General features: G+C 36.0%; 1 protein-coding gene across 1 annotated transcript in view; it reads left to right on the forward strand.

The window, feature by feature from the left end:
• The window catches only part of LOC123539316 (uncharacterized), a 98,537-nt gene that overhangs the window by 6,871 nt on the left and 68,666 nt on the right, over positions 1 to 23,000 (forward strand). The window contains exons 8-21 of the mRNA XM_045323883.2: positions 886 to 1,051; positions 1,810 to 1,994; positions 2,548 to 2,664; positions 2,975 to 3,046; positions 4,005 to 4,055; positions 6,213 to 6,277; positions 6,914 to 7,060; positions 7,726 to 7,930; positions 11,901 to 11,947; positions 12,527 to 12,755; positions 14,152 to 14,287; positions 14,817 to 14,923; positions 15,581 to 15,705; positions 20,424 to 20,540. Of these exons, the coding sequence (XP_045179818.2) occupies positions 886 to 1,051; positions 1,810 to 1,994; positions 2,548 to 2,664; positions 2,975 to 3,046; positions 4,005 to 4,055; positions 6,213 to 6,277; positions 6,914 to 7,060; positions 7,726 to 7,930; positions 11,901 to 11,947; positions 12,527 to 12,755; positions 14,152 to 14,287; positions 14,817 to 14,923; positions 15,581 to 15,705; positions 20,424 to 20,540 (1,769 nt within the window). The remainder of the gene's footprint in view (positions 1 to 885; positions 1,052 to 1,809; positions 1,995 to 2,547; positions 2,665 to 2,974; positions 3,047 to 4,004; positions 4,056 to 6,212; positions 6,278 to 6,913; positions 7,061 to 7,725; positions 7,931 to 11,900; positions 11,948 to 12,526; positions 12,756 to 14,151; positions 14,288 to 14,816; positions 14,924 to 15,580; positions 15,706 to 20,423; positions 20,541 to 23,000) is intronic.

The raw sequence follows: 23,000 nt of genomic DNA on the forward strand, positions 1-23,000 counted from the left end.
AAAGTTTGGGGAAAGGTAAACACTGAAGCAGTATTTAAACGTAAAGCTTACTTAAATTAGCTTCAGAAACATTTATTTGATGAAACAAAAGGTATAGACAAAGCATGACATTTTGGACTTCAAGGCTTTGCATCAAATAACTTCATTTCTTTGGCATAATGTTTCGTAACAGCTGTTTTCTGGATTGTAAATTCTAAAATTATAGTAAGTTTTCATTGGAGGGTAATTTCATGAATTCCTGCAACTACAAAATCCATAAAATTTAGTCATTTAAGAATTTTAATGATTTGAATTATTTCATTAAAACTTTTTGAACTTTGTGAATTAATTTTTATGCCCCCAGCATCTACTGATGCGGGAGGCATATAGTGATTGTCCTGTCCGTCCGTCCGTACGAGGTTAACCAAATGGGACCGTTTCGTCTAGCATAAATACCCTTTACTAGAATGACTTGATACTAATGCAGTTGTAACCTGTGACCATTCCTCATCTTCAGACATCACCTGACCTCAGTTTGACCTTGACCTCATTTTGGACTTAGGTTGCTTTATATGGGTCATCTCTTGGTTAACCAAATGGGACCGTTTCGTCTAGCATCAATACCCCTTACAAGAATGAATTGATACTAATACATATGTAAACTGTGACCATTCCTCATCTTCAAACACCACCTGACCTCAATTTGACCTTGACCTTGATCTTGACCTCGTTTGGGACTTAGGTGCAAAATCTATCGACAAGGATGCCACTGGGGGCATCAAGCGTTTATTGAATGCAGCTTCTTGTTTTCCTCAAAATCGGGGAAGAGATACTTCTAAAATGTATCCCCAAAAGTGTTAAACATGTCTTCGCTTGCACTGTAAAAAATGTGTTCATCTCTTCCAGAGAACTCCAGTGTTAGACATTACCAGGAAGCCTCCACAGGTTGTTACAGAGGAGAAGTTGAGCCGTTTATGGCCACAGCCACAGAGCATTGAACAGCAGGAGGGATATCCCTTCCACATTAGAAAACCTGCCTTACCTGTCATGATCAGTGTTGCCACAGGGACTGGTAAGTATAAGATTTGATGAAAGACTGGTACATTTACCTGCAAAAAATGTGCGTCGTTCTTAGTTACTGCTACATAATTTTTGGTTACTGAAAGAGTGCATTTGTATTTTTAAATACCTAAACATCACAAAATTTGGATATGATAATCCATTATTTTTAAGTGCATTGACTTCACATACATAATTTGATTTGTATATGAATGTAACGAGTACCAACAAAATAAGTGCATCATAATTTTGTCATTCTATAAATTTTTCTGTTTATTTTCTGCCTGAATTTGTCCACCTTTTAGTGAGCTTAGATATATGTTTCTGTATGGGTCAGGCTTTTTAGGGCTTATATCCTTTTTTAAAAAAAGCTGTGTTTTTGGATTAAAGGGGAAGTTTTATCTAAAAATTAGTTGAGAATCTTGTAATGCTTTTTTGTAATTGTATGCAGATATGTAATATTGAAAATGTACTTACAAATGAAATTGATTGCAAATAAGAAAGAATCACAGGTGTACGATTTCTGGGGCTACGCACTTGCACCACAGAGCATGCTGAAATATATCGTGCCATGTCATGCACTGTAACTCAGCTTACCAGTATATAAAAGCTTAAAAATCCACAAATCGCCCATTTGAAACTGGTTAAAATGCATGACATGGTATGATAAACGTCAGTGTGTGTGCTCTTCAGTGCAGGTGCATAGCAAAAAAGTTGAAAGATACCCTAGTAACTTTGATTACTGCACAAGACTTTTTATGTGCCTTACAGCTTTGAGAGAAATCAAGAAAGTTTGGACTCTCCAGAAGGCAAGATTCGAAGGCATGAATCTGAAGCTGGCTTTAGAACCTTTCACGCCTCTTAGTGACATGGATGACCCACATATTATATGCTGTGTCAGTGAGAGGCTTTGTCCTGGAAAAGGAGCTTATAAACTTACTGTTATGCAAAATCAGGTATACATTTTTATTTAGTTTTATTCATTCCATAATAAGATGTTAGATAGTTAGATTAATTAAGCCGGATGAATGGTTCTTTAGGGGTTTAAATAGTAAATATGTGGCCATATTGAACGAAGGGCTTATAAGACCCTAGACAAATACTGGTCCTTACTGGATTCCGCCATGTATTTTGTCAGAACAAAAGTATGAGCTATAGCTTTTTACCACTTTGCCTCTTGACGAAAAGATGTTATTTGTTAGGAATAGTAATAGAAAGAAATATAGAATCTCATATATTCTGATTCTCTTGTGTTTTCAAGGTGTATTGTAGCTGTTTTGCAAGGAGCTTGGAATTAGTGGGTTTCACATGGTAAAGAAAATGTAAATTGAAATTTCACTTGCTATTTGAGCTTGGATATTGTGGGGAAGTGCAACCTCAGATGTTAAGCTCCCCACAAATAATAATGAATAATGATTGCACAGTATCTCTGATAGGTCGACAAATGATATACTATCTACCATCCAGTAGCCTGTTTACATTACCCTTCACTGTTTACATTCATTACAGATAAAGGTCTTATCCAACAGTTGTACCAGTCTCCACTATGCAATATCCACCCTGGTGCAGTTGTTCAGAATGTACAGAGATGAGGAGAAAAATGAAATACAAATACCACAACTGAGAGTAAGTGCATGTACTTGGCTTTTTTTTTTTACAATAAAAAAGTAGTTGTCTTATTTACGTTAGTCTGTAGTAAAGATGGCTTGGAGCTTTGCTTGTTAATTGGGAAATAGTTTCATTGATTGACACTACCTTGCAACCATGAAATCTATGAAAAGTGGTCCTCCACAGATACTGATTATTTCACACTATGTCTTTCAGTTGAAAGTGAATGGTAACAGTTCAGTAATGAGCAGAAGGGTTTCATTTAATCATTCTCCATTTGACATTAATTTAAATTTGTTACTGACTAGTGCATTTATGTTGACTTCAGATAGATGATTGGCCTGATTTGCCGTACAGAGGTGTATTGTTTGATATATCACAGGGTAGAGTTCCAAATATGGTAAATACCTAAAGTTTAAAGATCAATTTAATATTATTGAATATTTCAAGTGGCTGGACTAAGATTTGAAGCAGACATGATTAAATATAGCTAAGAATGCTGTTAATCATTTATTGATATTTGAATATTATAATTTATATGACTGTTATGGCTAGACAAATTGTTTGAAAGAGACTTGTTCGTTTTGTTTGTTTTGGATTTAACACAGTTTTTCAACAGTATTTCAGTTATGCACGGTGGGCAGTTAACTTAACCAGTGTTTCCGGATTCTGTACCAGTACAAACATGTTCTACACAAGTAACTGCCAACTTCCCCACATGAATCAGAGGTGGTGGAAGAATGATTTCAGATACAATGTCTTTTCTCAAATCGTCATGGAGAACTTAAGGCCTACCTGGGGATCGAACTCGCAACCCCGCGATTCATAGATTTGTGCTCTCCCTATCGAGCTAACTGGACGTGAATGAGAATTGTCCAGCATGATGAGCTGGTTAGAATTTTCATGAATCCTGTTGCAATTTGTACTTGTCCTGCATTCACTAAAAGGAAAAATGATATTTGTCTGCAACATCTATTTTAAAGTGTGGTGAAAACTTACCTGTTGCAATATTTTCATAGACAATCTAGCTAATGTTATCATAATGTGGTACCATAGCAAAATGGGACTGATTTAGAGTTTCCAACACGATACTAAATTCTGTTATCAATTGGCTGAGATCCTCCAGTTACTCCATGGCTCTGTATTCATTTAATTTATCATATTTTGAATCAAAATTGTTGTAAAATGTACTTATCCTGCAGGACGAGCACAATATCTTGTCCACTGGCCTTGAACTGATTTTTGCCTATATTTACATATAACTTCAAGATTTTATAGAGGAAAATTTTAGGAATGTTGAAATTTCAGTATTCTGTATGAATGAATCTTCCATATAGATAATTATTTCCTTATTTCAGGAAACGTTTAAAGAAACAGTTCTATCATTATCCTTACTTAAAGTTAATCAGGTATGACATGTCTTTGTTTTCTCTGTCTTTGGGAATAACTGGCTGTGTCTCTTTATCCCATTGAACTAGTGGTTAAAGTTGTGTGATTGCTCACATACATGTATTCCATTCATTCATGTCTGATTTCAAATCACTTTTCCTTTGCTGTAGTGTATTGGAACCCCACTAGGGATGTAGAATTATTTCATGGAAGGATGTCATACAGTAGTATGTGTGAGATTGGTTGATCTACTTGAGTGCATGCATAGCCTGAAATCTCTTTTCAGGGGCACCTTGGGTCTTCCACCACTAAATCTGTTAGAAGAATTTAAAGAACTTTTCTCTTGCCACACAACAGTTTTTGTAATGTTGACAGATGAAATTTCCACTTAGGAATAAAAAATAGGAATTTAAACTAAAGCACTTGAAGTCAGGCCAGTTTTGTTAGCCTATTGGTCAGCACAGCAGGTCTTGACTAAACTAAAATAACCACAGCAGAACATCTCTGCATAATATCAAACCTTTGTATTGATTTTGAACAAAATTTTTGCAACTAGCCTTAACTATACTACGTGACTGGTTCCTGTATTTCTTACCAGTACTCGAGCCTTCATAAAGTATTGTGTCAAATTCTGATGCCATTTAGATTTAAACCTGCAACCCCGAGATCAAGAGTTTGACCACTTTATCCGTTCACTCGTGTGCCTCCCTGATTTCTGTCTATATACTATACCATATATTAATTGGATTATAGAACATGGACATGTAGGTTTGGTTAGTATGAAAGCGGTATCTTTTATGCTCTTGTTTAAATTCTGAAATTAAGATTTAGTATACATAACAAAAATAATTCTTAACTTTTGAGCTTTATGTGACCGCTCAATGTCCGTCGTCTGTTGTGTGGTGTGCGTCGTGCGTCGTCCGTAGTCCGTCCGTCAACAATTTCTAAAAAATCTTCTTCTTCAAAACCACTGGGCAGAAATACACCAAACTTCATAGGAATGATCCTTAGATGGCCCCCTTTCAAAATTGTTCAAAGAATTGAATTCCATACAGAACTCTGGTTGCCATGGCAACCAAAAGGAAAAACTTAAAAGGTCTTCTTGTCAAAAACCAATGGTCATAGGGCTTTGATATTTCGTATGTAGCATTATCTAGTGGTCCTCTACCAGGATTATTCAAATTATCCCCCTAGGGTCAAATATGGCACCGCCCTGGGGGTCACATGGTTAACATAGACTTATATAGGGAAAATTTTGAAAATCTTGTTGTCCAAAACCACAAGGCCTAGAGCCTTGATATTTGGCATGTGACATCATCTAATGGCCCTCTATATAGATTGTTCAAATTATGCCCCTGGGGTGAAAAGAGGCCCTGCCCCGGGGGTCCCAAGTTTTACATAGACTTACAATGTATATAGGAAGAAAATTTAAAAATCTTCTTGTCTGATAGTTCAAGGCCTAGGCCTTTGATATTTGGTATGTATTATTGCCTAGTGGTCCTCTACCAAGATTGTTCAAATTATGCCCCTGGGGTGAAAAGAAGCCATGCCTGGGGTCATTTGTTATATGAGTTAAATAGGAAAAAATACTTCAAAAATTATCTGATCATATTTCCTAGACTGTTTAATTATTAAACCTGATGACCCAAAGTAGGGGGTCATTTGACTGTGACCTTTAAGATACAGCCTTGAAATTTGGATGACATATACAGTTTTGCACACCAGTCTTAAAACTGACTTTCTGTGACTGTGAATGTGAACTACTGACCTACTTTCTTAATATTTTCGCATCAGTTTGACATTTGAAACATGTCGCTCATATTACTCAGGTGAGCGATCCAGGGTCAACATGACCCTCTTGTTTCTCTTTTTTTGCTGATCTTAATCAAATTTTGATAAAACTTGGCATCAGTATTACTTGTACAGTTACAAAGAGCTCAGCTGCATTAGAAACAGTGTTATGGCCACTTAAATATTTATTGATTGCTTTTGAGTAATATATTTTGTAACAACTTGAATAGAATTGCATTATTAATGAATACTAGGCTGTTTATAGCTCTTAGACATGTATTTTTTAATGACATAAATATTTCTGTGATCTATAAGTTGTGTTTACTATGTGATAAAATTATTTAATAAGGTATATGCATAACTTACATGTACTTGTTCTGTTACAGATCTATTTATATACAAGATTCAGGAATTTGGAACAGATAGTTTGGCAGGTGTATTACGGAATGGAGTAAGAAATTTTATTTTTATTGAATAGTTATATACTGTAGATTGAGTAGTAAACTGCAATTGTTTCAATTTTGTTGATACACGCAAATAATGCCACTTACATATTCAAAATATTTGGAGCGGTTGTCTAGTGGATAAGGTGTCGGCCGCTCAGTCCAGGGATTGTGGGTTCGAGCCCCAATGGGGTCACGACCATGACTTCTCATATGACATTAGTACTCGTTTTTCCAGGATGCGGACTCGAGAGCGGTTCCAATATGCTTGAAGCTTTCATCACAATTGAGCTTAAACAAATTAGTATAAACTAAAATATTTTAAATATTAATAAGGATCATGTCACAAAACAGTTAACACAAATATTCAAATTACATGAATTCCTTACACAGTGAATAAAGTTGCTAACCTAGAAACTACTACATAAACATACACGAAAGTTATTCAAATCTACAGTACCATGGAAGGTTTTAGAATATAGTAGTATTACTCCAAAAGAGCATGCATAAGCAATATCATTTAACAGGAAAAGATTAACTTTTGAAGCTTTGAAGAAATGATAATCTAAATTCTGAAATAGATTTTTGAAAAACATGACAAGTCTGGTGGTTTATTCCCTTAAATCCATTTCTATATTTTTCAGAGAGTTGACAGATCTGGATGAGTTTTGTCATGACTATGGTATAGAACTGATTCCTGTGTTAGAGGTAGCACCCTCTGTACAGTACGATGATTTGCAACAGATGTATGCCGTCTTCCAAGATTTCTTGACATGTTTTAGTTTTAATGAGTAAGTATATATGGTATGCTCAAATATATGGTAAGCTCATATATGCAATTGTTATGGCACCATGTCTGCTTCAGTTGGACTATAGAACTGATCCCTGCTTTATATATAGAGTACAAGACCAAAGGTAATAAAATTGTATTTGCCAACTTGTCACAAAACTCAAGCATCTGATTGGTTGTTTCTGAGAACAATTTGAGCCACGCCTTGAGAAAACCAACATAGTGATTTTGCCACCAGCATGGATCCAGACCAGCCTGCGTTGTCAGGATCCATACTGTTCGCTTTCAAAGCCTATTGCAATTGGAGAAACTGTTAGCGAACAGCATGGATCCTGACCAGACTGCGCAGGCTGGTCTTGATCCATGCTGGTTGCAAAGCCACATGTTGATTTTTTCATGGCGTGGCTCAATTTATGATTGACCAATTGATATTTTAAGATCTCACACCACAGTGTGTGGGTTAGTCACTTAAAAAACATTTGATAAGGATCTTCTATATTTTGAAGTAAAGACTCTGGATGTTTAAAAACAGTCTAATCACCAGTATAATGAAACTGAATAAAGTGAATTTAATTTTACTGTGGAAAAGCTATTGTCTATTAATTTGCAAAATAAAAGTGACAGGAATTTACACTAGTATGTTTACTGTATGAATGTACTTTCCAGATTTGTAAGCGTAGGTCCGAGACTTAGTACCTTCTTGCTGGATGTTGACGACGACAATGAGCTCAGTGTGTCCGACTGCGCCACCATGTTACCTGTACGCTCTGACCAGACCATTCAACTATGTGGCTACCCGTTACATGACCTCAACCCCAATACTTTGTCACAACTACCCCCGCATCTTGTTTTTAATGAATATGGAGTGCAGGTTTGTAATCCCTTCCTGTTTTGCTAGTGCATCCCATTCATTTCAGAATAAGGTCGCTGGGAGATAAGCAGTTTTCAAAATAAGGGCGCTTTCTGGTATTTGTTAGAAAAAATGAAAGAAAAAAGAATATTCCATCATTCTGTTTGAAAACAGTTTCTACTTGAAAATGTGTATTTGGATGTTTGGAGTGATTGTTGTTTACTTCTTAGAATTTTTGAATTAAAATTTTAATTAAGATTTGAAAATGTGTAGTCTTTTTTAGCTCACCTGTCACAAAGTGACAAAGTGAGCTTTTGTGATCGCGCGGTGTCCGTCGTCCGTCCGTCTGTGCATCCGTAAACTTGTGACCACTCTAGAGGTCACATTTTTTGTGGGATCTTTATGAAAGTTGGTCAGAATGTTCATCTTGATGATATCTAGGTCAAGTTCGAAACTGGGTCATGTGCCATCAAAAACTAGGTCAGTAGGTCTAAAAATAGAAAAACCTTGTGACCTCTCTAGAGGCCATATATTTCACAAGATCTTCATGAAAATTGGTCAGAATGTTCACCTTGATGATATCTAGGTCAAGTTCGAAACTGGGTCACGCGCCTTCAAAAACTAGGTCAGTAGGTCTAAAAATAGAAAAACCTTGTGACCGCTCTAGAGGCCAAATATTTCACAAGATCTTCATGAAATTTGGTCAGAATGTTAAACTTGATGATATCTAGGTCAGGTTCGAAACTGGGTCACGTGCCTTCAAAAACTAGGTCAGTAGGTCAAATAATAGAAAAACCTTGTGACCTCTCTAAAGGCCATATTTTTCATGGGATCTGTATGAAAGTTGGTCTGATTGTTCAACTTGATGATATCTAGGTCAAATTCGAAACTGGGTCACGTGCGGTCAAAAACTAGGTCAGTAAGTCTAAAAATAGAAAAACCTTGTGACCTCTCTAGAGGCCATATATTTCATGAGATCTTCAGGAAAATTGGTCAGAATGTTCACCTTGATGATATCTGGGTCATGTGCCATCAAAAACTAGGTCAGTAGGTCAAATGATAGAAAACCTTGTGACCTCTCTAGAGGCCATATTTTTCATGGGATCTGTATGAAAGTTGGTCTGAATGTTCATCTTGATGATATCTAGGTCAGTTTTCGAAAGTCGGTCATGTGCCTTCAAAAACTAGGTCAGTAGGTCAAATAATAGAAAAACCTTATGACCTCTTTAAAGGCCGTATTTTTCATGGGATCTGTATGAAGGTTGGTCTGAATCTTCATCTTGATGATATCTAGGTCAAGTTCGAAACAGGGTCATGTGCAGTCAAAAACTAGGTCAGTAGGTCTAAAAATAGAAAAACCTTGTGACCTGTATAGAGGCCGTACTTGTGAATGGATCTGCATAAAAATTGGTCAGAATGTTCATCTTGATGATATCTAGGTCAAGTTTGAAAGTGGGTCACGTGCCTTCAAAAAAGAGGTCAGTAGGTCAAATAATGATAAAACGTTGTGACCTCTCTAGAGGCCATATTTTTCATGGGATCTGTATGAAAGTCGGTCTGAATGTTGATGTTGTTGATATATAGGTCAAATTCGAAACTTGGTCAACTGCGATCAAAAACTAGGTCAGTAGGTCTTGAAATAGAAAAACCTTGTGACCTCTCTAGAGGCCATACCCTTGAATGGATCTTCATGAAAATTGGTCAGAATGTTCACCTTGATGATATCTAGGTCAAGTTTGAAATGGGTCATGTGCCTTAAAAGACTAGGTCAGTAGGTCAGATAATAAAAAAAACCTTGTGACCTCTCTAGAGGCAATACTTTTCATGGGATCTGTATGAAAGTTGGTCTGAATGTTCATCTTGATGATATCTAGGTCAAGTTTGAAATTCGGTCAACTACGGTCAAAAACTAGGTCAGTAGGTCTAAAATTAGAAAAATCTTTTGACCTCTCTAGAGGCCATATTTTTCAATGGATCTTCATAAAAATTGATCTGAATGTTCACCTTGATGATATCTAGGTCAGTTTAGAAACTGGGTCACGTGCAGTCAAAAACTAGGCCAGTAGATATAAAAATAGAAAAACCTTGTGATCTCTCTAGAGGCCATATTTTTCATGAGATCTTCATGAAAATTAGTGAGAATGTTCACCTTGATGATATCTAGATAAAGTTCAAAACAGGGTCACGTACCTTCGAAAACTAGGTCAATAGGTCAAATAATAGATTAACCTTGTGACCTCTCTAGAGACCATATTTTTCAGTGGATCTTCATGAAAATTGGTCAACATTTTTATCTTGATAATATCTAGGTAAAAAAAGTTCAAAACTGGGTCACATGACCTCAAAAACTCGGTCACTATGTCAAATAATAGAAAAAACAACGTCATACTCAAAACTGGGTCATGTGGGAAGAGGTGAGTGATTCAGGACTATCATGGTCCTCTTGTTTTTTATGAGCTCACCTGTCACAAAGTGACAAGGTGAGCTTTTGTGATCGCGCAGCGTTCGTCGTGCGTGCGTGCGTAAACTTTTGCTTGTGACCACTCTAGAGGTCACATTTTTCATGGGGTCTTTATGAAAATTGGTCAGAATGTTCATCTTGATGATATCTAGGTCAAGTTCGAAACTGGGTCACGTGCTATCAAAAACTAGGTCAGTAGGTCTGAAAATAGAAAAACCTTGTGACCTCTCTAGAGGCCATATTTTTCATAAGATCTTCATGAAAATTTGGTCAGAATGTTCACCTTGATGATATCTAAGTCAAGTTCGAAACTGGGTCACGTGCCTTCAAAAACTAGGTCAGTAGGTCAAATAATAGAAAAACCTTTTGACCTCTCTAGAGGACATATTTTTCATGAGATATGTATGAAAGTTGGTCTGAATGTTCATCTTGATGATATCTATGTCAGGTTTGAAACTGGGTCTCGTGCAGTCAAAAACTAGGTCAGTAGGTCTAAAAATAGAAAAACCTTGTGACCTCTCTAGAGGCCATACTTATGAATGGATCTTCATGAAAATTGGTCAGAATGTTCACCTTTATGATATCTAGGTCAAGTTCGAAACTGGGTCACGTGCCGTCATTAACTAGGTCAGTAGGTCAAATAACCTTGTGACCTCTCTAGAGGCCATATTTTTCATGAGATCTGTATGAAAGTTGGTCTGAATGTTCATCTTGATGATATCTAGGTCAGATTCGAAACTGGGTCAACTGTGATTAAAAATTAGGTCAGTAGGTCTAAAAATAGAAAAACCTTGTGACCTCTCTAGAGGCCATATATTTGAATGGATCTTCATGAAAATTGGTCAGAATGTTCACCTTGATGATATCTGATTCAAGTTCGAAACTGGGTCATGTGCCATCAATAACTAGGTCAGTAGGTCAAATAATAAAAAACCTTGTGACCTCTATAGAGGCCATATTTTTCATGGGATCTGTATGAAAGTTGGTCTGAATCTTCATCTTGATGATATCTAGGTCAATTTCGAAACTTGGTCAACTGGGGCAAAAACTAGGTCAGTAGGTCTAAAAATAGAAAACCTTTTGACCTCTCTAGAGGCCATACTTTTGAATGGATATTCATGAAAATTGGTCAGAATTTTTATCTTGATGATATCTAGGTCAGGTTCAAAACTGGGCCACATGAGCTCAAAAACTAGGTCACTATGTCAAATAATAGAAAAAACGATGTCATACTCAGTTCAAAACTGGGTCATGTGGGGACAGGTGAGCGATTCAGGACCATCATGGTCCTCTTGTTTAAAGATGAGGGTTGGGGTTCATTAGGGAGGGCCCTTGCAATATTTATTTATTCCTTCAGTATATTTGTAATTTTGTAATCTTTGGAATTTCATTACCGAAATTAGAAATGTAATAGTTTTAAAAAATGTTGATCTTTCAAAATTATGTTGCATACATTTTATGTTTAACTTAGATAAAGCAGTTTTGTTTATGATTTTTGTGTCCATCACATTGTTTGCATTTTTCTTTCAGGCCACTCATAATTTTACAGAGATCTGCAAGCCATTATCAAAGCAAGGGTGAGTTTGCACTTATTAAATCATTTAAATTTTTTATGTTTAGGTAAGTTAGACTATCACACTTAGCTTTCCTGCTTCTCAAGCCAGTAAGTAACAATGTTGCTTTGAAAATGCAAGAGTGGCTTGTCTTTATTGAAAGATATAAAAATAAGCAGAAAATGAAACAAATAGTCTTTGATAGAGTTTGGTGGTCTCTAAAGGTGCTCTTTAGCACACTCAGGCTTGACAGTACTTATTAAATATTGATTTACACCATAGGTTAACTATAAATTTCTGGTGACTTCTTTCTGAATCCCTTACCAGTATAACTAAACCTCTGATAAAGACAACCTTTATGTGTGCTTCCAGGAAATTTACCCTGACCCTTTTAAAAAACATAAAGATCAGCTGTAAATGAAGTCCTGTTTCAGCTCCTCCAAATATGGTCTTTGTATGCAGGCTTGATGATATTCTATGTGTTTTGTGACCAGCTGCAGTCATATCATGTTTATTACTTTACACTTCAGTTTTTTATCATTATGCATATATTTTTACATATTCATTACACAAATACATGTTTAAGACATATATTTATTACAGAATGAGTTACTTGGTATGTCCAGGTACATCGGCATGGAACAGTTTAGCCGGTTGTCCGGAGGCGGCCATTACAAATGTTTATAATGCCGTAAAGTGTGCACTATCTGATGGTGCCATAGGGATAATGGTGTGTAATTGGTCTGGCAAGGGTCACATAACTCACCTTCCATTCTGCTGGCCAGGATTCCTGATGGGGGCGGGGCTAAGCTGGAATGCTGATTGTCATTGGGTAAGTATAGAAAACAGTCTGAAAGACAATAATTGCTTTTTAAATAGGGAAAAAGGTGATTTATTTTTTCATTGATGTATATTTTAAACCTGATATATATAGCTGCTCAGTTATTGGGGCATATTTAAAGCAATTTGTAAATTGACAATTACTACATATCATAGATATTACACATTAAATTTTGGTTTATGTAAATTTTTATCCCCCGCCGATGAAATCGGGAGGGGGGTATTGAAATGGCGTTGTCCGTCCGTCAGTCCGTCTGTCCGCAGCCATTTCTCAGTAACTGCTTGGTAGAATTTCATGAAACTTGAAATAAACATGAACCAACATACTGCGATGATGCCCGTCAAGTTTTTTTTTTATTGGTCAATTTCCCTTAGAGTTATTGCCCTTGATTTAATAAAAAATGTCCGTCTGCAGCCATTGCTCAGTAACTAACAGGTAGAATTTCATCAAATTTGAAATAGACATGAACCAAGATACTGCGCTGATGCCCGTCAAGTTTTTTTTTTGATAGGTCAATTTCCTTCAGAGTTATTGCCCTTGATTTAATGAAAAATGTCCATCTGCAGCCATTTCTCAGTAACTAGCAGGTAGAATTTCATCAAACTTGAAGTAGACATGAACAAAGATACTGCGACGATGCCCTTCAAGTTTTTTTTCAATTGGTCAATTTTCCATAATAGTTATTGTCCTTTAATTGTTTAAAAATCCACAGATCTGTACATAACAAACCAACCAATTGGAAGAATTTCATTAAACTTCTTTCATTCTTTTCCATGAACCTTTATTATAAACATGTGATGTTGTGTACCTACACCTGGTCACCACCTTACCTTGGTCACCCCCCTCCCCATCCCCCCCCCCCCCCCTTTTTTTTTTTTTTTTTTTTTTTTTTTTCATTTTTCGTTTTCTATCAATATTTATAATCAACATATCAACATGTAAACTGTTGTATCCTCACCCCACCCCCACCCCCCACCCAAACAAACCATTCATTTTCTTTTAATTTGATTTTGACTAATGAAATTATTTGCTTCTTTGTAACATTCTTAACTTTTTGCTGGATATATTTTTTTGCCATTCCTCAACTCTGACCCTTTCGGCGGGGGATTCCAATTCATCAAATTTGCTTGTTTCATTTGTAATAAATGTATCAATTTAACTGCTACACAGTGATTAATATCTGGTGGTGACTAAAATTAAATGAGTTTGGACTTGCATCAATGACTTAGTCTCCAAAATTAAACTCTGATAAAGAAATAAATGTTCCATTGACTTTATCTTCTGAAATCTGATATTTAGGAATTCATGTTTGCATGAAAAAGTCATGAACTTAAACTAACACACTCTGAAAAAAAATCATTGTGAATTTGTATCAATTTTGTTTCAGGAGTTTTGCCTAGGAAATTTAGAAGAGTTACTTAACCTTCATATATTTCGTGCAGAGAAAGGGGTTATAGGTCATGCAATAGTGGAACTGGGTAGAGCCGAAACCTACCTTGTTAGGTGTGCTAGGTGTCAAACAGGTAGGTTAACAACAGCAATAATTGTACAGTGAAAGCCTGATCAGTCAAGGTCTCAAGAAATGAACAAAATACTTGGGTTATCCAGGATTTCGAGTGATAATATAAATAAAAAAATAGAATGGCCAGGGACCACATTGATTTCTCAAGTGAGTCCAGGAGTTTGAGTTATCCATGCTTGAGTGAGCTGTGTTTCATTGTATTAAACACATTACCTTAAGTATAGTTCCTCAAAATCTATGAAAGTAATGAATTGTCGTTTACGTAAAAGACTTGCAATAAACAATTGATTATACTGGCAAAGGTATTAATCATGTACAAAATTAGGTCACGGCTAAAGTGGTATACAGTGTATCATATAATTGTAAAATGTGTCAAAGATGTGAATGATTTGGTTATGTATCTGGAATATCGCTTGAAGCAACAGCAGTGTTGGAAATTTCAAAAGTTTAACCCTGCAGAAAACTTACGATTTTACAGTAATTGATAATAATGTTTTCAACAAAATATGATTTACTATATTTTTTTCCAGGTGATGATTGTTCGGACTTACCATCAGACAATGGCTCATTGCTGTATCAATTCCTTCTAAACCCTGACAACTCCATCATAGAAAATCTCACTCCAGAAATTCTACAGGTTACATTGCTTTATTCATACTATTTTATACATATATTCATGTGATATGGAACTGTTTTGCTAGATGTTACAGAAATTAAATTTTCAGACAGTTTTGCAACTGTTCTTGCAATAAACAATTGTTTATAGGTCAATGTACTAAATTTTACTTTTGTCTTTTATATAAAAAAATAGTCCTGCAGTATGTAATCCTTCTTCCGCTATGTGACTATGACCTCTCTGGCTGAGTGTAGGGTGCTCTATGCTTCGGGACACTTTTATGTTTTACAGCTGTTTTCATTGAATCTGTGCAAAATCACTCACATTTTCATTTTCTTCTATTGGAATGGAATTGATTTGCTCTCTAGTTTATAGAAGCAAATGTCTGTAAAAAATAGTGTTCTACAGTACAACCTTTGCTGATAACCACCTCCAGATAATATTAAGGCCTTCACTATAAAACCTGCATATAGAGGCTACTGTCAGGTCACCTTCGGGTTTAATCATAAGTAGGATAAATTTACCTTTCACTGGAGACCACCTAGCAGGTTTTACTGTTAAAGAAAGTTTTAACTACCCTTACAATTTCAGGAATATGACTATTAAAGTAAATGGCGACTGTCATGTATCTGAAATAGTGAAACCATATTTGAATTGTTTCTGTTTAAATTTTGATAGAGAGTGAATCGACATGTAAGGAAATGCCAGAATGAATTGAAAACAGCAGAACTCCAATGTACACAGGGTGCTAGTATAGTGGCAGAACTACAACATACATGTGATCTTATGTTATTGGCTGTGAAGTGAGTACTGACATAAAATGTGTTCTTTTTGATTGGATTGAGTAAGACTAGTAATAAATGCATTTTGATTTATTGTCTGCGAAGTAACATCGAAATGACTGTATTTTCATTGATTCAGCTTGAAACTGCAGCATGCATATGTTCTAATACATTGTATTATTGACTATGGAATATATAGACATACATAGACTTTGATTTTATATCATTGGTTGTGGTATAAGTATAGGTAAAGGCGGTTTTCCACTGTGTTCCTTTATCAATTTGTCCTAGTGTGTTTGCTTTGTGTGAGTGTGTGTGTTGGTCATGTGCATGTACGCATGATGGATTAATGTTTGGTTTATGTTTGCCTAGTGGTAGAGCGTCCGCTTCGAGTGCGGGAGGTCGTGGGTTCGATCCCCGGCCGCGTCATACCAAAGACGTGAAAAATGGTACCAGTAGCTCCCTTGCTTGGCGCTCAGCATTAAAAGGGAAACTGGCCTCTTCTCTCATACCCTCGTGGCGATGGTTTCCATCAGGAATGAGGTGTCGAGAGTGATTAATATAAGTTGTAGAACTTCTTTCACAATCGACCTAAAATAAATTATGTATAAACTAATGTTTGGTGAGGCTGCATAGTCCCCTACTTGTTCACCTTAGGGGACTATAAGAATGCCCTCCGTCTATCCATTCGTCTGTCTGTCCGCAAATCTGGATCCAGGGATTACTCGAAAAGTGTCCAAGCCAGGTTTATAAAACTTGGTTATGTATATAATATGGCATACAGACACTAAATAGAAAAATGGCGCGAAAAAAAATGGTAGTCGCATAATGGCGGACACAAATAGTCCTCAGTTTTTTTTCCTCTGTAGAGCTATTTTCCTTATTTTCTTTGCAATTTTCTTGCTAAAATCACATGACAGATCTATGCTTGACATGTAGGTAGCATTTTCATAATGAAATAACAACATGACAAAATTTTTCACGGAAACTTGGATCATACACCACCAGTATAATTTGGGGTCTCATTATTTAGCTGATTTTGCAGTTTGTGTGTTTGACTGAAATTATTTTTCTTGCATCAAACATGACCCCCACTTTTCTTTTGATTTTTAGTTAGCACTGACAATATTCTTCAAGAAAATGTAAGTTACAGAAATTTAAAATGGGTCCTGATGTGTGCTGCGGTCATTGGAAATGGGTCAATTTCATATAGAATAAAGAACAACAACTATTTAGTGTGTTATAAGCTATAAGATGACATTGGTAAAAAATTAAATCTGGCCAGATGATGGTGGGAATGGGCTAGTTTGATTAGAATTTGATAGAAAATGACAAATTAATTGCAATTTTGTTGAAAATGAGGATAAAACCCAAAAATATCACATTTTCGCTGTTTTGGGTGTATTTTTTTTCAAAAACTGCATATTTATAGGCTACTGATTGCTATTTTCTGGCCATCAGAGGTAAAAGTGAAGATATATAACAGTTGAAATGTGTAATTTGCATGCAGATCAGAGTAGAAAATGTCAAAACAGGGCAAAACAAGGCTGAATTTAGGGTAACTGCTTCAAAATTATGTGGCGACAGCTATTTTTGACAAAATCTGACGCTTTGTCTTATGGTACTGAAAATGCCGTAAAAACTTGGAAACTGGTGATATCAAGCTAAAACCTTGTATTTCTTCATGCATTTGGGTTTCTTGTACATTTCAAATGAAACTGGCACACTGTCAGAGAAAAAAGTTTTTCTTATAGGCATACAGACACTAAATAGAAAAATGGCGCAAAAAAAATGGTAGTCGCATAATGGCGGACACAAATAGTCCTCAGTTTTTTTGCTCTGTAGAGCTATTTTCCTTATTTTCTTTGCAATTTTTATGCTAAAATCACACAACAGATCTATGCTTGACATGTAGGTAGCATTTTCATAATGAAATAACAACATGACAGAATTTTTCATGGAAACTTAGATCATACATCACCAGTATAATTTGGGGTCTCATTTTTTTAGCTGATTTTGCAGTTTGTGTGTTTGACTGAAATTATTTTTCTTGCATCAAACATGACCCCCACTTTTCTTTTGATTTTTAGTTAGCACTGACAATATTCTTCAAGAAAAAGTAAGTTACAGAAATTTAAAAGGGGTCCTGATGTGTACTGCGGTCATTGGAAATGGGTCAATTTCATATAGAATAAAGAACAACAACTATTTATTATGTTATAACCTATAGAGGGTTATATGTAGATAATGCACGTACATATCTTATGCTTGTAAGTCAAAGGTCAAGGTCGCTAAAGAAGATCAAGTTAGAATTGTTTTTGCTCCATAACTTTTACAAACATTGATAATTTGATTATCTTAAGTCTCAGTCTGTCTAAGTAAAAAAAAAATCTTAAATAAAAAAGTGATCATGCATTACAAATAAATGATAAATAAAAACAATGAAAAAAAAAAACACATTTCAAATTGTTAATATGCTCTCAAAAAGTACAAAAAAAAATGTATTTGCCAAAAAGCACCAAGTACCATTTTAAGCTGAATTTGGTTATCTCGAAGTAAATTGCATTATGATTGTCTTAGTGGGACACACAGAAGTTCCCCATAATGAGACAATATGTCAACTTATGACCTATGCTTTTGAGTTTAAGGTCAATGTCACTGTTTAAAGGGGGCCTCCGTGGCCGAGTGGTTAGAGTCGTTGACTTCAAACCATTTGCCCCTCATCGATGTGGGTTCGAAACCTCATTTAGGGCGTAGAATTCTTCAGGCGAGGAAGCCATCCAGCTGGCTTATGGAAGGTCGGTGGTTCTACCCAGGTGCCCGCTCATGATGAAATTATGCACGGAGGGGCACCTGGGGTCTTCCTCCACCATTAAAGCTGGAAAGTCGCCATATGACCTAAAATTGTGTCGGTGCGACGTTAAACCCAACAAAATAAAATAAATCACTGTATAAAGACAAGTAAAAATTTGTTTTTGACCTTTGGCATCAAATTGCATTGGAGGACTGGTTTATTACTACACAGAAATATTTCCCATGATTAAACTATTTGTCATGCACTTGACCCATCGTTGTCTGTCAAAGGTCAATGTCACCACTGCATGTCTGGTAAAACTTTGTTTCAGCTCCATAACTTTGTGTGCATGGATGGATTACCCGAATACTGCACACAAATGTTCCCCTAAATGAGACACAGTGTCATGTACATCTATGCTTGTAGGTCAAAGTCACCATTGAAATTTGGAAAACAGTAATTTTTGTTTCTTAAGGATTTTTAGTCTTAACACTGTTGCCAACAACCACAAGGGACAAACACTATCAAAGTTTTGTACAGTACCTGTAGGGGACTTCTGTATTGCCACTGCTATACTCAGTCACGTGTTTGAATATGGCTTTCTCTGTTGAATATTTATCCTTGTTTTTTTTTAATGTTGTGAGTCTTGTCTCATATCTGTTCTCTTTTATCTTTAAAGTAAATGTAGAAACTTATGTACCAATGGACTGAGCATTTTACTTTGTGAGAATCGAAATTGAACTTAAAATGATCCTTGCTGTTTGTTTCATCACATATACATTTTTTTGTACTTTATGGTAACAATTCGAATTGTGTTTTGTTCATAGCTTTTATTTACTATTTATGTGTAATGCAGGGTCACACTTCTATTTAACAAACATTTTTTTACTTAGATATATTGAGACGTAACTTTACAGGACTTTAATGGATAAGACTTTTAATTACTTTGATATAACTAAACTCACATGAAAATTGACTTGGTGCAGTACCTTTTATGAGTTGCTGAATGTAAATTACAGTGAAGTATATAAAAAGAACCTGCTGTTATCATTAGTTATGTCAGGAGACATACTGGTTTTGTCCAGTCCATCCACCTGTCCGCCACACTTCATTTATGGTCAGTATCTGGAGAACATTTTGACCTAGAACTTTCAAACTTCCTAGGGTGATAGGGCTTACGAAGAAGATGATCCCTATTGTTTTTAGGGTCAAACCATCAAAGGTCAAGGTCACAGGGCTTCAAGATGGAAAAAGGTCTTCATCGATAACTTGAGAACCGCTTAAACCAGAATGATGAAACTTTATAGGATAATTGAACATCTAGAGTAGATGACCCCTTCTGATTTTAGGATTGCTCTATCAAAGGTCAAGGTCACAGGAGCCAGAACATGGAAAACCATTTCTTATCAATAACTTGTCAACCACTTAACCCAGAATGTTTGAAACTTCGGTTGACTGGACATTCGTAGTCAAATGACCTCTATGGATTTAGGGTCACTCAATTAAAGGTCAAAGTCATAGGGGCCAGAACATGGAATTGCTTTTCCTATAAATAACTTTACAAGCATTTGACCAGGAACCTTCAAACTTCATAGAGTGATAGGATTAACAGAGTAGATGACCCTTATAGCTATTGGGGTCACTCGATCAAAGGTCAAGGTCACAAGGGCCTGAACATGAAAAACAGATTTTCGCTTATATCCCCTATTGACTTCTTGTCTGGTATTATTACTATGCTTTTGGGGAGACATGCTCTGTTCCACAAAAGCTTCTTCTAGTTAAGTAGTTTCTGACCTCTTGATAAGCATGTGTGCTGATGTCACTAGCTGATAGACTGGTTCGTGATTGGCAGAACTGCAGCATATCAATTTTAAACATTTGTTCGAACTTCTTAAAAAGTAACTAATGACAATGAAATCTTTAACACACAATATTTCTATTACAGAATAGGAAGAGCTTTGGTTATGTCAGGACGAAACCCGAGTACACAGGCAGGTTGTAGTGTTGTCAATCTTGGTATAAGCAACCTTCCACCAACTGTAAAAACAGATCTAGCAAACAGGTACACTTGTCCTTCTTAGAATTACTTAATTTTACACTAAAAGTAAAAATAGACACACCTATTTACTGTGATAAACTGAAATGCAATGCACAGATTCTATTATTATTCCCCTTTGAAAAATAGATGTTATATTGTTTGCTCCTTGTCAGTTGGTCGTTCAAGCTACAAACTGTTCAGTTTCACAAACTAGAATGATTGCCTGTGGTCAGTAGATGACCCATTTTATTTTGTGGGGTCAGTATGTTAAAGGTCAAGGTCACAATATTCCTAAGACTGAAACTAGTTCCCCTACAATAACTAAATAATACTTTGGCATACAATTGTCAAACTTTATGGGATGATTGCCTGTGGTCAGTATATGAATTATGTTACTTTTGGCTTCAGTAGGTGAAATGTCATGGTCACTGTGACATTGAATCTGAAAATGGTTCCTGCTCAATAAGTAAAAACCCTTTAACCTAAAGTTCTCAAATATAGGATGAATGCCTGTGGTCAATAGATAAACCATTTTGTTTTGGGATCTGTAGGTCAGAGGTCAAGGTCACACTGACATGAAGACTAAACACAGTTACTGCTCAGTAACTTAGAACCAAATGGGTTACTGTCTTCAAACTTGATAGAATTATTGCATGTGATCAGTATATGTCTTCTGTTATATTGAGGTCAGTGGGTCAAAGGTCTAGGTCATAGTGATCTTGAGACTGAAAATGGTTTCTGCTCAATTAATTAAAAACCCTTGAGCCTACTGACTTCAAACTTTATAGGATGATTGCTTGTGGCCTGAAGATGACCTCTATTGTTTTAGGGTCAAAGGTCAAGGTCATAGTGATCTCTGGACTGAAAATGGGACTGGCCACCATTGGGCATACATGTTTTACAAACAGCTCTTGTTAATTTTGCTTTTTATGTCCCTTTTTTGACAAAACCATTTATGGTTTAATTTATTTCTGCCCCCTATTTTTTTTGGTGGCAGTGTTGGGGAGCACTTAAATTTGCCCTTGTTGAAAACTGCTCGTCTGTTCAAAATTATGGTGTGGATATCTCAAAAAGTGCTCGACCTAGATTTATCGGACACATACTTCTAAAGATTGTTGTTCAAAATTGGAAGTCTGACTTACTGGACCACTTGATGTGAAGAAATTTGATTTACTCTCAGCACTATGCAATTGTTTGGCAAGGCAAACACTACTTGCTTATTTGGTGCCCAATATCTTGTTGATTATCTTTCTCTGAGGCTTGAATTAGCGCTCTTGTGTTTCATTGGACAAACAAACTGTATTTTGTTCCATGCTGTGTTTAGAAACTGAAACTGAAACTGAAACTGGTTTATTTGCTTAAACGCCTATTTCTACATTTAAAACATATTCAATGGCGTTTTACAATACAAGTTGAAATAAAATATTAAATATAAAATATTTTAAATAAGATTAATTAAAACGAATCAAAATAGCAATTATTAATTTAAAGTCAATGATAATACTATATTTTAAAATATTACTAACATACAATTATCACAGACAAACATTAAATTTCTATCACTGTCACCAGCATCATTGTTTAAAACTCAGTCAAAACTTAGAATAATGCAAAGTAGTCTCTGAAGAAATGCGTTTTCAACCTTTTCCTAAAGCAGTCAATTGAAGAACTTTGTCTGATGTTCAACGGCAAATTGTTCCACAACTTTGGCCCTATAGTACTAAAGCTTCTATCACTAAAAGTTTTTCGCTTGTTGAAAGGGACGATGTAACAGTCAACTGATGACTCCGAGGATCTGAGGGAGCGCTGGGGGATTTTCGGTGTTAAGAGTTCAATCAAATATGCAGGCGCATTTCCAACATGGCAATTGAACATGTACGTCAAGATCTTAAAGTTTATTCTGGCTTTGATCGGCAGCCAGTGCAAATCGTAGAGTGCCTGCTTAGAACTGTCTCTTCTTCTACGATTCAGAACTAACTTCGCACACATATTTTGAATGCGTTGCAGTTTTGCGATGTCACAATCAGAAATACCGTATAAAATAACATTACAGTAGTCTAAATGCGAAATAACCAGCGATAGCACTAAGGTTTCAGTTGCATCCTGAGTCAAATATTTGCGAATGTTTTTGATTCGGAAAAAATTCAACATTGCCGTTCTACACTTTATTTTTATATGCTCTTTGAAAGTTAAAGTTTCGTCCAAATAGGCCCCAAATATCTGATGTTACTCTGTCTCTTGATTTTATCACCACAAATATCTATCTCGTGAATGTTAACTTATTCAACTGAGGGGCACTTCCAAAGGCAATATGTTCAGTTTTTGAGGAATTCATTTTTAGTTTGTTACTGTTCATCCACTCATTTGAATCTGTAGCAAACTCCTCTAGTTCACCAATGGATTTAGCCTCGATGGATGGTTCGGGCTTAAAACGTGTGCTTGCGGTGTGGTCGTCGGCAAAGCCAAAGACGGAAATGGACGGGG

This window comes from Mercenaria mercenaria, chromosome 1 (assembly GCF_021730395.1).
Source record: "Mercenaria mercenaria strain notata chromosome 1, MADL_Memer_1, whole genome shotgun sequence".
Lineage (NCBI taxonomy): Eukaryota > Metazoa > Mollusca > Bivalvia > Venerida > Veneridae > Mercenaria > Mercenaria mercenaria.